The 14,309-nt window shown below is 38.7% G+C and overlaps 3 protein-coding genes and 1 long non-coding RNA gene across 6 annotated transcripts in view; 3 read left to right on the top strand and 1 right to left on the bottom strand.

Annotated features, from left to right (window-relative positions):
* LOC107990066 (uncharacterized) overlaps window positions 1-14,309 on the bottom strand; it is a 35,045-nt gene that overhangs the window by 8,927 nt on the left and 11,809 nt on the right. For both annotated transcript variants that reach the window (XR_003052862.1, XR_003052863.1), the window contains 4 exons: window positions 13,727-13,813; window positions 6,987-7,073; window positions 2,885-2,985; window positions 382-1,602 (listed from right to left, as the gene is read on the bottom strand). This is a non-coding gene — a long non-coding RNA (uncharacterized LOC107990066). The remainder of the gene's footprint in view (window positions 1-381; window positions 1,603-2,884; window positions 2,986-6,986; window positions 7,074-13,726; window positions 13,814-14,309) is intronic.
* LOC103394784 (solute carrier family 22 member 5-like) lies at window positions 1,161-6,971 on the top strand. The gene is made up of 10 exons (XM_008332219.3): window positions 1,161-1,559; window positions 2,103-2,206; window positions 2,540-2,694; window positions 2,784-2,955; window positions 3,437-3,563; window positions 4,030-4,130; window positions 5,005-5,219; window positions 5,746-5,928; window positions 6,199-6,334; window positions 6,744-6,971. Exons 1-10 carry the CDS (start codon window positions 1,161-1,163, stop codon window positions 6,865-6,867), a joined length of 1,716 nt encoding a protein of 571 aa, XP_008330441.1. The 3' UTR covers window positions 6,868-6,971.
* Window positions 8,399-12,621, top strand: LOC112488611 (histone-lysine N-methyltransferase 2D-like). Of its 2 annotated transcripts, XM_025065539.1 has the most exons (5): window positions 8,399-8,492; window positions 9,336-9,425; window positions 9,602-9,625; window positions 10,096-10,857; window positions 11,676-12,621. In XM_025065539.1, the coding sequence occupies exons 2-5, from the start codon at window positions 9,387-9,389 to the stop codon at window positions 11,919-11,921; spliced, it is 1,071 nt and encodes a 356-aa protein (XP_024921307.1). In that variant the 5' UTR covers window positions 8,399-8,492; window positions 9,336-9,386; the 3' UTR covers window positions 11,922-12,621. The 2 variants fall into 2 exon arrangements, with proteins under 2 accessions (XP_024921307.1, XP_024921308.1); XM_025065540.1 differs by having other exon boundaries at window positions 10,096-11,813.
* LOC103394782 (unconventional myosin-XVIIIa-like) overlaps window positions 11,931-14,309 on the top strand; it is a 22,441-nt gene continuing 20,062 nt past the window's right edge. The window contains 4 exon segments of the mRNA XM_025065541.1: window positions 11,931-11,993; window positions 12,986-13,039; window positions 13,393-13,480; window positions 13,741-13,847. Of these exon segments, the coding sequence (XP_024921309.1) occupies window positions 11,961-11,993; window positions 12,986-13,039; window positions 13,393-13,480; window positions 13,741-13,847 (282 nt within the window). The 5' untranslated portion in view covers window positions 11,931-11,960.

Genomic DNA, 14,309 nt, shown 5'->3' with positions numbered 1-14,309 from the left:
GTTCTAATGTAGAATTATAAAGGCTACTCTCGCTCTCTCCCTATGTTTCTTCCTGTAAAATAGGTAGGTTGGACCATACAGTATGGCAAATGGAACACTTTTCCTTCGTTTTTAGATAGCTATTGATTTTCGTTATTATATATGTATATATATGTTTATATATACATATATATCTGTGTATATATATATATACAGTTTATTTACTCAAGAATACTACAAGAATGGACAGGATGGACAGGATCAGGAATGAGGTCATTAGAGGGACAACACAGACAGGAAGGTTTGGAGAAAAGGCTAGAGAAGCCAGATTGAGACGGTTTGGACATGTGCAGAGGAGGGACAGTGGATACATTGGTAGAAGAATGTTAGAGATGGACCTACCTGGTAGGAGACAAAGACGACGGCCAAAGAGGAGATATATGGATGCAGTGAGGGAGGACATGCAGATAGCTGGAGCCAGAGCAGAAGATGGAGAGATGGAAATCAATGAATCGCCGTGGCAACCCCTGAAAAAAGAGACAAGATGAAGGGAAAGGAAGAGGAGCAATTCTTGCTTCTTGAGTTTCAACACCAGATAGGGCTGTTTGACACTTGCTCAGGTTCAAGGTCCTTCCTAACGATCGTTGCTAAATTCATTCCTCATCAATGGATTAATTTCAACTGAATTTTAGCAAAGTTTAAACTATTTAAAACTTTAGGTTTAAGTTCACAAACGATGACATACTGGGTAGGTAGTGGTAATGCAAATATTAACGGTATCTTTATTATTGGCAAATAATAAAAAAAAATCACTATATACAGTATGTCCTGTGGGTTAATGTTCCAAGTTACTGCTTAAATCAATACTTGATTTTAAAATGTTTCTAATTTTACATAACACCCGAGGACACATTTCTTGTTAGATTGGAAAACATGTCATCAGAGGTCAAATTGTCTCTGTGGTGATAAGAAAAAAGGTAGGATTAAAAAAAAAGTGAACCTCCTCCAGGGCAGGGAGAGGTGCTGTCCTGGATGCCAATGTTTTAGAAAACTCGTTTTGGTTTTGAATATGCATAGGAGGAAGGTGTTAGTTTTGGGGTGTGGTTATTTTGCAATAACAATATATAATAATAAATAGTGGGTGTCTTGGGTTCACTGTAGCACACAGATCCACAGGCAGAATGATCGATTATGAAAGTGCGACCTCCTTCCTCGATGAGTGGGGAACTTTCCAGCAACAGGTATTTTTTCTCCTGTGTGTCTTCATCGTCCCAAATGGCTTTATCTCCATCACTATCGTGTTTGTCGCCGACACACCGGCGCACCGCTGCCTCATCCCCGCACACATCAACCTCACCGCCGCCTGGAGGAACAGCAGCATCCCGTTAGAGGAGGATGGGAGCAGCGGCACCATGGTGCCCAGCCAATGCTTCAGATACAAAATTGACGAGTTGCTGAGATTTTCAGAGAGGGGTCTGATGCCCGGAATTGATGTCAATCTGTCCGATGTGTCCAGAGAAAGCTGTCTGGACGGATGGGAGTATGACCGCAGCGTTTACACGGCTACCATCACGACTGAGGTTTGTGCTGCAGGAGTCACAGGTGCTTCGATGATCCGACACTCTGTCAGTGAAGAGAGAAATGAGAAAGAAATGATAGGCAATCTAATAATTCTAATAACAATAATAATAAAGTAAGTATTAATCTGTGTGCCTGTGTGTAACTTAATTCTAGTTGTGTGTTGTAAGGAAGTCAATTTGAATAACAAGACTTTGTGTATGGGGCAGGTACTGTAAGCTAGAAACCTTTTGTTACGAGGCAGGTTCCACTGAGGCAAGTGTTTGAAAAAAGGAGAACTGCTGTCAATTTTAGCATTTAGCTAAAATGGCAGCTCTGGTGTCTATCCCTTAAATACTCCACACAGGGATATGTATGTGTATATGTAATTACCCAATTACTATGGGCGTACTTCTTTCCAACAGAGCTTTATCATATGAACAAAGAAAAAAATGTACTTAATATTCATGATGTGTCTGTTTTATTGACTTTTTGAACAATTATATGCTAATTATTATATCCATGGAAAAAAATACGCTGAAGTGTCATTTTCTGTCTGTATTTAGTTTGACCTGGTGTGTGATAATAGTTGGAAGAATCCGCTGACCTCCTCTTTCTTCTTCTGTGGGATTCTCGTTGCCTCCTTCATTTCAGGGCAAATCGCAGACAGGTAAAGTACAAAAGATTAACACCCTATGGGTGTTAATCTTTTCTGGAGTATAAGTGGCACCAGCCAAAAAAATGCATAATGAAGTAGAAGAAACAAAACCCCCATAAAAGTCGCTCCAGAGTATAAGTCGCACCAGCTAGCTAGGTGCGACTTATACCCTCTAGCGGCTGTCAGTGTGAAAATAACAAACTTTTTAATATATAAGTTGCACCTCACAAACCCAGCCAAAAAGTGCGACTTATAATCCGGAAAATACGGTACAATATCAGCAGGTGTTTATAGGGACCAATCAATACAGTCATTGATTTTTTTATGCACTCGTCTTTTTTACAGGTACGGGAGGAAAATAGTGCTGTTTGTCACCCTTGCAGTCCATAGCCTGTTCATATTTCTTCAGGTTTTTGCTAATTCGTGGGCTGTGTTTTGCGCCTTGCACTTTGTTGTTGGGATGGGACAGATCTCCAATTACGTGTCAGCGTTTGTGTTAGGTAAGCTTGCCTAGCATTTATTCATGGTCACATGGTCGTACCGTGGTCACCAGAACACAATCTCTAATTTACCATTCTCTCGTGTAAAGGTACAGAGCTTTTAGGCCCACGTGCACGGACAATTTTCTCCACCATTGGAGCGAATCTCTCCTGTGATGTAGGATACATGCTGCTGCCACTATGTGCCTACCTGTTGAGAGACTGGAGGAAACTTCTTCTGTGCCTCTCTTTGCCTGGCTTCCTTTGTTTGCCTTTTTGGTGGTAGGTAGGTGTATGTTTGCCAGAGTGTATCTATGTGTACAGAAGACACAGAGATTTTCAATAGTTAAAATAAAGCAAGCATAATTTTGGATTTGACATGTCTTAACAATATGAATGAAATCAAGAAGTAACTAAGTGGTGAAGTACGGAAACAAATTTTCATAAAATACCTTTCTGTGAAAAGTAATAGAAACCACATTTGAAAATGATTTCTCAAGACATACTAGAAACACACGGAAAACATGGCAAAAATATAAGAGTGAAATGTATCTAGAAAAACATTCTTTTATCTAAAAAGATCTAAAAAAAGATTCTAAAGGAGCATCTACCAAAGGGTGATTTTTTAATTATTTTCTGTTTGATTCTTTTATTTACGTTTACTAAAGTCACAGGAAATACCCTTTGCATTATTTCCTTGTTTCCAGATTCCCAAAGCCTTTTCTCTTATTTCTAACGATGATCTTGATGTGTATCGAGACAGGTTCATCCCAGAGTCTCCTCGTTGGCTTGTGTCTCAAGGAAGAGTTAAAGAGGCAGAGGCTATAGTGAGAGATATTGCAAAGAGGAACAAAATCCATCCACCAGCAGTAATATTTCATTCTTCTGAGGTGAGATTTGAAACTGTACTTTAAGGCTGTTTGGACTGTATAACCGTAAACTTGCTGTTGCTCAAAAGGTTATAATACCTTTTGAGGAACAGCAAGTTAACAAGTCTGTATTGTCTCTATCTCTTCCCATTTACAACATACTTAAGTAATTATTGCATGATAAAATAATTGTCTACTTTACCCAATTAATGCGTTATTATGCTAACATATTAATGTGCCCTAAAGCACATCTAAATATGTTTAACAGACTAATTTAATTAGAATTTTAACTGTCTATTTCCATCCTTTGATAGAAAACAGCTTCTATTTCCATCCTTTGATAGAAAACAGCTTTTGCCGACATTCCTACTGTTTTTGTGCCTGTGTTCACTCATTAACTTTTTTAACCTCTACTTAAAGCACATTTGGACAATGTCTTCTGCTATGTCAAAGTGTCCTCTGATCCCTGAACTGTGCACCCCTGCAGAAGGAACCCCCTAAGGAGAGGAAGAAAAGATCCAACAACATCTGCGACCTGTTACGTTCTCGAAACATCCGTGGGATTTCGCTCACGCTGTGGCTGGTCTGGTGAGTCCCTGCTGTCCTGCGTTTGGTACAGTGATCCCACATGCCCAGCTATGTCAACACGTGAAAATCCCAGTAGATCAGCAGTTTCTGAAATACTCAGACCAGCCCTTCTGGCACCAACAACCATGCCACGTTCAAGTCACTCAAATCACCTTTCTTCCCCATACTGATGCTCGGTTTGAACTGCAGGAGATTGTCTTGACCATGTCTACATGCCTAAATGCCGCCATGTGATTGGCTGATTAGAAATTAAGTGTTAACGAGCAGTTGGACAGGTGTACCTAATAAAGAGGCCGGTGAGTGTATGTTTCGAACACTAGTTTGTCCGGTTTGGGAAGGTTTTCAGTGTCACTCCATTTGTGACTCTGAGCAAGAACGAACCAGTCTCTTCAGCAGTGAAAGCAAATGAATTTGCCAACGTAACATTAAACGTTCTGTTTTCTTACGAAACTTTTCTTTTCTATGATTTACCCATCATTTACCTACCCGTGGTCGATAAGCTCAATAAAGGTGCAGATGTGTGTCGGGTGTCGCACATCGGCAGATGTGACGCATATTTTGAGCGACAGAAAACAATCATCTTCAAATTTAGAATTATATTAAAAAAAGAACAAACTAAAATAAAAAATACATTTTAATTATTTAATTTCCAAAGTCACAGGGAGCAACAACAGAAGGGTGAAAGAGCCACATGCGGCTCTAGAGCCGTGGGTTGCCGACCACTGCACTAAAGAGAAAAGTTAGTGATTCTTGGAGTCCAGTGAAGGATATTTACTCTAACAATGTACAACAAATGGAATAAGTCCTCATAATTCAATGTTGAGCCATTTTTCTATTGTACAGAGTTAACTACTTGCTGTGTTCAACCCAATAGGAACAGCCTGACCATCGGCTATTACGCGATTTCCCTGAATACCTCAAACTTATACGGTGACGTCTACTTCAACTGTTTCCTGTCTGCTTTGGTGGAGTTGCCAGCCTACATCTTGTCATGGGTTTTGTTTCGCTGGTGCTCCAGACGGCTGAGCGTCTTCTCATCTCTCTTTGCTTGTGGAGTACTGCTACTCTTCGTTCAGCTGATACCAGCAAGTCAGTAGCAAATCGAATGTAGCTTTACATATGTTTTCATAAATTAATTTTAGCTCATATTAAAATGAAATGAATTGTTCATAGGTTGACACTTGTCTGAGCCAGGTGACGTCAAACCTACAGCAGTTCTCTTTAGTCAGTTAATGTTGGACAGCACTGGTAATGATATTTTGAGTACGGTAAGCAGTAGTCCAACATCCTGCCTATGTTAATCAGTCTTGTATTTTACTGTATTGTACAGTACTAGATTTAACTGTAATGTGCAGTATACAGTATACTGCAGTATACTGTACAGCATTATACTACACTATGCTTCATATAATGCTTTATATGCATATTATACAGTAATTATTTCTTTTTAGTGTTAAAGTAGCAGAGTTATATGTTGTTAATTGATTTTTTTTTTCTCTTTTTTTAAACACCCACAGCATGTTTGACATGAAGTAAATCATTATATACAGCACATGCAGTTCCTTTATCCAAATCCATTTCAAACAACTGAATGATCCACTTCTGCCTTTTTCAGACCTGGTCCTCTTGGCTATAACACTTGAGATGATGGGGAAGTTTGCTGTGTCCACCGCCTTTGCCTTTGTGTATGCATACACTGCAGAACTGTACCCCACTGTGCTGAGGAACACAGCTATTGGTGCATGTTCCACAGCCTCCAGAATAGGCAGCATCATTGCTCCTTATTTCATCTACTTAAGTAAGGATTCACACATTTCTGCCAGAAAATCTGGTCCTTTTTCTAACATCATCTACAAACAAGTCACACTAAGCACTTAGGGGTTACTTTGGTGACGACTGCACAATATTTTACTGGGGCGTTCCGCTTTTCTTTTTCCACTTAACATTAACCCTTTCTTCCACAGACGTCTTTTTCTTCCGTCCTTTAGAACTTCACCCTTTGTCGTATTGTTTTGAGTTGTCTCTTCGTGCTAAGGTTGTATTTCCTCTGACGTACACGCTGCCACAGGGAGATATTGGACTTCTCTGCCCTACATCCTAATGGGAAGTCTCACAGCTGTGACGGGGTTGCTGAGCCTACTGCTGCCTGAGAGCTTTGGAAGGCCTCTGCCAGACACCATGGCTCAAATGCAGCACTTCCCTGGGTAAGAGAATGTGTCCCTCACGGTCTTATATTTTCGGTCAACATTGAGAATAAAGGCCCGTTTGGCTTTTTAATCTGGCCCTTCAAACCTGTCCAAATCATATTATCAATTTATATTATCATTAATAATTATCATGCCCACATTTCCCAATTAAATGGCATAGGAAAGGCTAAAAGCATTTTAGCATTGAGCCTTTATGTATGACTTTTACATGTGATTTATCTTAGTTCACACGAACGCTCCATCTATCTGATTCATATGTTAGGACCCATTGTGGCCCACGAGTCAAAAGAATGCCCACGCCTGGTGTAGACAATCGCTTTTTTTCACCTCCTCTATGGTACATGGAAATACCAGACTTTAAATACTTTTTAACTACTGACTGAAGTTATTTCTTTTCTCAATCTAGATGTTGTCAGAAGACTGCATACACAGTCACAAAAACAGACGAAGAAAATCCAGATGTACTGAACCTTCAAGTCTTGAATGAAGAAAGTACAAGAGATCCCGTCATTCAGCACATCTCTTCTTAAATAGCATTCGTCAAGCACAACTTCATCAAAAAGTTCTAAAGTACATTAAGAACATTAAACATGGGTAGATTGTGTTGCCTATTCTGCTTCATCCTGTCATTAAAAAAAATAAATCCTACCGTGGCCTGGTTTGGATCCAAAGCATCTTAGCTGAAGTCTGCGTGTCCCTTGGAGCCATTCTGTGTTGTTAGGTAAATATGACTTTTCTGGGAAAGAGAGAGAAAGAGAGAGAGAGAGAGAGAGAGAAAGACAGAACACATGACTACATTGTAGGTGGCTGACAGATGGTGTATTTAGTGCCTTCCCTGTTGAGAGCTTACAAGTGTAGATGGCACAAAATAAAGTAGTGGCAAATAAAGTTGTTTGGACAAAAAGTCCAGATTATTCAGCGTTTTTCTTTTACAGATATAAAGTAATCACAAGCACTATTTCTGGTCTATGGAGTCCTTAATCTAACAGACAGTTGACTGTTCGTGTTGCGTATCAACCTTTGGTCAAATACATTACTGAATATATGGAAGAAATTGTTTTATATCCTTTTTAGGCTAACAACACTAACGTTTGTATAAAAGAAATTACAGTAAAAGGATAATGGGCCAAGTTGTTGAGTCCATCAGTGAAGTAACTCTGTGTGGGACTTGAAGGAGTTGAAGAGTTCACAAGCTTCAGTAGGATATGATTTCCTTAAATATTTACAATCACCTTTAGAGAGAAACAGATATACTGTAGTAGCACAAACGACAGCGCATCCTTTTACAGGCTGCTGGTTTTGTTGTTGGACATTATCGTACATTCGACCAACTGCTGTGAGCCTCTAACAACTGTCATCAGTTTAAGCCTTTCCCACAGTGCACTCGAACAATACAACATCCCAAGTATAAGAAATGAGTGTCTGCTTCTCTGACGCTGACACATTGTTTAACAGCTCCCTCTTGTGGTGTGAACCCTTCTGAAGCCCTTAGACTTCCGTTGCGTAGAAGATTATTACTTAAGTGTTGTGTACACTGCGTACCAGTATCAAAATAAATGCAAAAAATACTTAATTTCTTTGATGAAAACACAGATCACAATTGAAATATCGGTTAAGACATATTTAATTAAAATGATTAATTATGTGATTAAAGCATATTAAATACTAATAAAAAAGAATATTAAAAAATACAATTAAAAAATAAATAAATATAACTGGACTTATTATGGATCTACATATTTCTATATTTATCTAAATTTATCCAATATTCTGTATAAAAAAGAAAACCAAAAAGGGTTGTGAAGGAACCGATTATTATTAGCAATAGTATTTGCCCCCCATCTCATAATTATTGTAAATAAGAAAATAGAAGGAAAAGAACTGTGGTAATGGGTATGTTGACGGCAAAACTATAAATAGCTGCTCTGTATTTCTGCAGCTGTCCCCTTCATATCTCTCTACCCTGACCCTCTCATATTTCCCTAGCACCCATGCTGCCTCGTTCTGCACAGACAACAGCCTGGCCATGCTCTGCCCACTGGGCCGGGCCTCTCTGTTCCTCTCCCACTCACCTCGGACGAGTGAGGGTGTTCACTTGGAAGGCCCAAGTCCCAGTGCGGCCCAATAAAAGAGCGACGACCTGAAGTTAACTGGGGTAAGAGAGAAAGTAATGAGCTCCGACTCTTGTGGAACATACGTATGGTGAGCAGTTTGCTCTGCTCACGGTCTTCCTGCGCTAGTTAAAGCTTCTGCTAGGGTTCCAGTGGCATCTCAGAATGGCTGTTTGCTCTGACTATTTATAGGAAAGCACTGATGAAAGCAGGGTTTGAGGTGTAGAAACAGTTTGCTGCGGCAGTGCAATTCACTTGGCCTTTGAAACTGTGAAAGAAAAAACACCTCGATGACTTCAGTTTAGAAAGTTCCTCATTTGTAATGGTGTGTGTTACACTCAGTAAAACCTAATTTATTTTTCCATAATAAAATGTCTTTTACATTTAATCTACCATCAGGTTATCTAGTTCTAAACACTGACAATGATCTAAAAAATGCATCACAGAACAAACGTGCAATTTCAATGTAATGTTATAAATGTTATATAACGATTATATGCTGTATAAATTCACAGTCTAGTATGGTATTATCTCTTAGTACCATCTAGCTAACCCTACTGCTCAAGTCAATTTATTTCCTCCTTATGTGAGTAAACAAACTATCACTGGCTATCACAGAATGACTAAAATATTGTTTATTTAATAGCCCTCTTTTACACACTTTGTAGTATCCAGATGTAATATTTTTTGTACATTTTTTTGTCCATAAGAGAGCTATCTAATTTTCATAACGTTGTAACTATTCTCTGGTCTAACTGCTCTCCTGGAGTGATCAGTGATATGCAGGAAATGACCTCATAGTTTTCAACTTCTTTAAACTTTAATTCCTAGTCTTCTCTGCTACTCGCAGAACATCTCACATTTTTACATCTCTAATCATTCCGTAGAACTCTATTCTCCACCATCCAGCTTTGTTCCATGACCACTGGCCTATCACCATGGCATACAGAGGCCGCTTTTCATTTTGGGATCACAAGGAAAGTAACCCTTTTTAAAGCATTTTTTTTTTTTTTTTTGCATTTATTTTTGCATCTTGCTAGTTTATATATCGTACAATTTTATTTTTTTAATTTTATTTTTAATTTATTCACATTCAACCAAAATAAAATGTAAATGTAAAATGTGTTTTATGTTTTTTATTTGTATTGTGTAGGTTAAAGTGGACAACAAGCCAGTTGTAAGTTTTTCACCTCTTTTTTCTCTCTCTAAAAAATAGAAAAGTTAGGGTTAGGGTTAGGGTTAGGAAAAAAATGTAAGCTAAGTTAAGTTAATTCTAAGTTTATGTAAGTTTAAGGTACGTTCCGGAATCAAGTATCTACGTACGGGCCGACTCTCTTCCCTCCATCCCTCCTCCTCCGCACGTGCCGCCATTAACCACTACTGTATCGTCTGTCTCACAAGTAACAACTCATAATTAAAACCACATTTTATTTTATATCACAGGAATCCTTATATACTATATATGTTTTGTGTGTATGTCTCTATAGCAATTAAAAACATGTTTTTGTCCATTGTTATTAGCACTAATAAGGTATTTCAAGGTATTACTGTAATTGTACTTGACATTGTCCTGAATTTATTAACCTTGAACTTTTGACAGCAAATAAGAAAATTCACCGTTTTCTGCCTCCACTTTTTTGTGTCCAGGCTGATGCAGATAGCGGTAAGCCTCAGACAGTCGCCAAACAAGAACCAATCACAGGAAGCGGTGCACAGCCAACCGCATCGACAGCTGAAACACCAAGCAGTTCATATGCCATGGGCGGGCCAGATGGAGAGCAGAGTTCCAGTGGAAAAAAAGTGGTGAGGGTCGTAAGAAGGGTGGTGAGACGTGTGGCACCTGACCCGACTGAAGAACAGAGCCAGCCCACTGTTCAGGAGTCGGCCACGTCTTCATTCAAAACCACTAAGGCAGCCGCTAGAGACGACAAGGATGATATATCAATGGGGTTGACCAGTCTTATGGGCAGAAGCCGCACCAAGGAACACCGACTCCGCTCACGGACCCAGGATCGCAAGGAGGACTTGAAAGAAGAAGGGAAGAACCAGGATGAGGAAAATGCAAAGGTGGATGAAGTGGAGAAAAAGCCTGAGGAAGACAAACCCGTTGAAGACTCATCCAAATCAGCACCTAGCCCTACAGCAAAGATGAATTCTCCCACCCCTCAAGTTGGGTTCATCCCTCCACCTAAGCCGGACCCTCTAGCCCCACCAGCTGGTTTCATCCCTGCACCCAGACAAAATCCTTTGACTCCTCTGTCTGCTGCCAAAAAACACAGTCCCGGGCCACCAAAACAGAACACTCTCCCAAGACCTCCGGGATTCATCCCTATTCCAAAATCAGACCCCTTGGCTCCTCCAGCGGGCTTCATTCCAAAGCCCCGCACAGTTGCTGTAAAGAAACCTGAGGTATTTTGTGTGGTTCCTAATCCAAGGGTAGAGCAAGCTGAATAGCAGTTACTCTGGCACCTGTCTTTATAGCTACTTTGCAACTTTTAGATACTGATACTGCATTTACATTTGTCTGGACAAAACAAATCATATTTGAACAAAGTTACGGGCAGCGTTCACACCTGAAGATACCATAAAATGAAAGGTGTATTGTTAAAATATAACTTAATGTACAAGTCAGAAGGTCCGATTTTTCCGAGACAAATTTTAGAAATTAGAATAAAGTGAATTGTTCTAACATAGAATTTTTAAAGGCTACCCTTTCCCTATGTTTCTTCCTGTATAATACGTAGGTTGGACCATACAGTATAGCAAACAGAACACCTTTCCTTCATTTTTAGATAGCTACTGATTTTCCTTATCATATATATATATATATATATATATCTATATAAATATAGATAAATATATATACAAGGGAGGCGCCATTATGCAAGAATGTTTCATTAACATTTAAGTTCCAAATATTTAGAATTTTCTGGGGTTTTTTATCTGACAGACTTTATAGGGATAAAATAATGACAAATTGTAAAACAAAACTGCTCATGATCAAAGCTCAGTGGTCACAACGTCAATCATTTAAATTAAATTTCAAATCAAAATATAAAGGAATCAAACAGAAATGTACTTAAACTAAACAAATGTAATTAACCTGGGCCAATAGAACTAAACCATAGAAAATGAGCCAAAATGTTTTATGTGATAAAAAAAAATCATACTTAACCTCATTTTCCCTTGTTATTTCTCCTCTCTTTCTCTCTTAATACTGTCTTAAGGTCAATGAGACAGCTTCTCCCCCTGCTACACTGAATGTTAAACCATCCCCTGTGGTCAAGTCTACAGCAAATGAAAAGGTACGTTTTCATGCCGGTGCTAGAATAATCCTCACAGCATCTCTGTCACCATTTCAAAACACTAGACTTTTTTTATTCCTTGACAGATTCAACCAGTCGTCTGTTGAATGTAATTTGTTTTTTTTTAGCTGTACTATATTTGCAATCACCAGTCCTATGCAACTGTAGGTCCCAAAGCTGATTCCCACTGAGGAAGATTATAGGCGTATGGCGAGGATCTTCACTTCCAGTGATGATAATGTAAAGTTTGTCTCCTTGGTTTGCACTTGTCATGCTTTAAATGATCCTGCTGTGACCAGACAGACTAAAGTGCTGCAATCCAAAAAAGTCCAGTTCATACAGTATCAGACCAGAGACAACTCTGTATTTCTCTTTGTTTACTGATATATCATTCTGATTAATAACGTGAAAATACAATAAAACTTATTTTTACAGGTTGACAGAAGAAGCCATTATATAAAAAAATTAGTCTCGTGATTTCCTTGGCTGTGATTGGTTTAATTATTGCTGCGTTTTTTTCTTAATCAACAGTTTGTCTTTGTTTTTATTTTGCTTGCTCTGTCTTTTAAACCTGCCTGATACTGAAATTATTTTTGCTGCGTGCATGACTACTGGGCTAGCTTCCAACATTTCCAATGCATACTGCCTGTTTTACCAGTCTTGCCAGTAGGGGTGATGCGGCCAAAAAATTAGACTTGACAAACTACTAAAACTGGAGGTTAATTTGCTTGTAATAATATAGTCCTTATTTAATCACTTTGTACTTATTAGCATTAGCATTAGCTATTCTATTATCTTACCCTTTGCTGCTCACTGTCCCTTACCCTTAGGCTGCTAATGTAATAATGTAGAGCAACTAGTATCGCGCTTTAATATATTATATTAGAGCCAATGACTTAGACAGCTCCCCCTTACCCTTAGGCTGCTAATGTAATAGTTAGTGCTACAGTTATATTAGAACCAATGACTTAAACAGCTCTCTCGGCTATAGATGCCTGACATGAATTTGTATTCATTATTTGTACTGCTATTGTGTTTTGAGATGCTTCTAAAAGGTCATATTTTCCAACCTCCCATGTGTAATTTTTTTATGAACCAAAATCCAATGTTTTTGCAAATGTAAACTTTTTATTTGATTCTCAGTACTGACTTATCTCTGTGCAAATGTAAACTTTTTATTTGATTCTCTGACCTACTGACCTATCTCTGCTTCTTTCCCTCTCTTGCTGTAGCTGGTTGAAGACCCCGTGGCCATGCTCCAAAAGGCACACTCATCTGCAGCTAAGGTCTGGCAGTGTTTATGAATGATTGTACTTCCGTTAGTGCTTCACATTAATTTTTGCTTTGGCATGTTTTGCAGTTAGGTGTGATTAAGTGGTGTGGGTGAATGTTTTAGTAGAGATGCAGCAACAACAAGAAGAACATTTTTCACTCATCTTGTCAGCCTTGTTCTTGTTGACTAACATGAAACTATAACTTACTGTACCAAGTCATTAACTTGTTTATGTCCAGAGGTGACAGGGAAACCTAGGTTTTAGTGAAATATGCATGTGTGCATGGGTTTTACTGTTATATTGAGAAAATGACAATAATACAAATCAATTCACGATCACATTTTTTGTCATTCTTGATATGACAGGGAAAAACTGTGGAGCAGATAACTGCAGAGAGAGCCTGGTATAATTCAGAAAAGGTGTGGCTTGTTCACAAGGATGGATTTTCACTGGGTGAGGAAGAAAAAAGTCTTCTTATTGATTTAGTACTGATGATATTGCAATACCTTTGTTTTTTCTTTAGTAAAAGTGGCGATGAAGTTAAAAAACAAACATTTAAACATCACTTTTTCGTCCCTCAATGGGTAAATATACAGTGTACAATGAGTCTTTGCAACCCACATGTGTAACATACCTGCGATCGTTGACTTACTACATGAGATTATTAGATTATAAGATATTAATGAAATCCAAACTCACCTGTTGAAACACAGCAACTCTCCTGAAGTCCGATGTGAGCACTCTGCCAGAGGGGAAGGCAAAAATCCGCCTTGATAGTGATGGAACCTTGATGGATGTGGATGACAATGACATAGAGAAGGTAAGACATCATGTGTATTGGCAAGAATCTGGCGATACAATACATATCACAATACCGTGTCAATGGTACAATATACTGTGATATACTGTGATACTATAGGCACAATGATATGTTGAGTTTTTTAAGCGATTAAATTGTGGGAAAACTGTCAGCAAAGTAAACACACAATGATGATACATGCTTAACATCAGGTTACAAAATTAGAACATAGGGATCTACATTTTGTAATTGCTAGAGAAGAAATGAAGGCAAAATAAAATGAACCTATGTCATAAATATTTCCAGGTCAATTGTTACTGTAACGACCTTAGTCTGACTAGAAGAACACACTCCCGAGGTTCCGAGAGTTGGACCTACAGATTTGACTACAGAAGCGGCAGTGCCAATCCTAATTGCTATTAGCATTGTGCTAATGAGCAATCTTTTTGAGTCAGTTTACACTCTTCACAATGGTACAAAACG

This window comes from Cynoglossus semilaevis, chromosome 19, assembly GCF_000523025.1.
Source record: "Cynoglossus semilaevis isolate Cse_v1.0 chromosome 19, Cse_v1.0, whole genome shotgun sequence".
In the NCBI taxonomy this organism is placed as follows: domain Eukaryota; kingdom Metazoa; phylum Chordata; class Actinopteri; order Pleuronectiformes; family Cynoglossidae; genus Cynoglossus; species Cynoglossus semilaevis.
Note: the sequence above shows the minus strand (reverse complement) of the source record. Positions and strands in the feature narration are given on the sequence as shown.

What these genes read in the sequence shown, in the direction of transcription:
- LOC103394784 (XM_008332219.3), top strand. Translation starts at nt 1,161, where the DNA reads ATGATCGATTATGAAAGTGCGACCTCCTTCCTCGATGAGTGGGGAACT. An exon ending in CGGCTACCATCACGACTGAG is followed by an intron (nt 1,560 to 2,102) that starts GTTTGTGCTGCA and finishes GTCTGTATTTAG; the next exon opens with TTTGACCTGGTGTGTGATAA. An exon ending in CTTTGTTTGCCTTTTTGGTG is followed by an intron (nt 2,956 to 3,436) that starts GTAGGTAGGTGT and finishes GTATCGAGACAG; the next exon opens with GTTCATCCCAGAGTCTCCTC.
- LOC112488611 (XM_025065539.1), top strand. Translation starts at nt 9,387, where the DNA reads ATGGCATACAGAGGCCGCTTTTCATTTTGGGATCACAAG. An exon ending in TTTCATTTTGGGATCACAAG is followed by an intron (nt 9,426 to 9,601) that starts GAAAGTAACCCT and finishes TGTATTGTGTAG; the next exon opens with GTTAAAGTGGACAACAAGCC. An exon ending in TTGCTGTAAAGAAACCTGAG is followed by an intron (nt 10,858 to 11,675) that starts GTATTTTGTGTG and finishes TACTGTCTTAAG; the next exon opens with GTCAATGAGACAGCTTCTCC.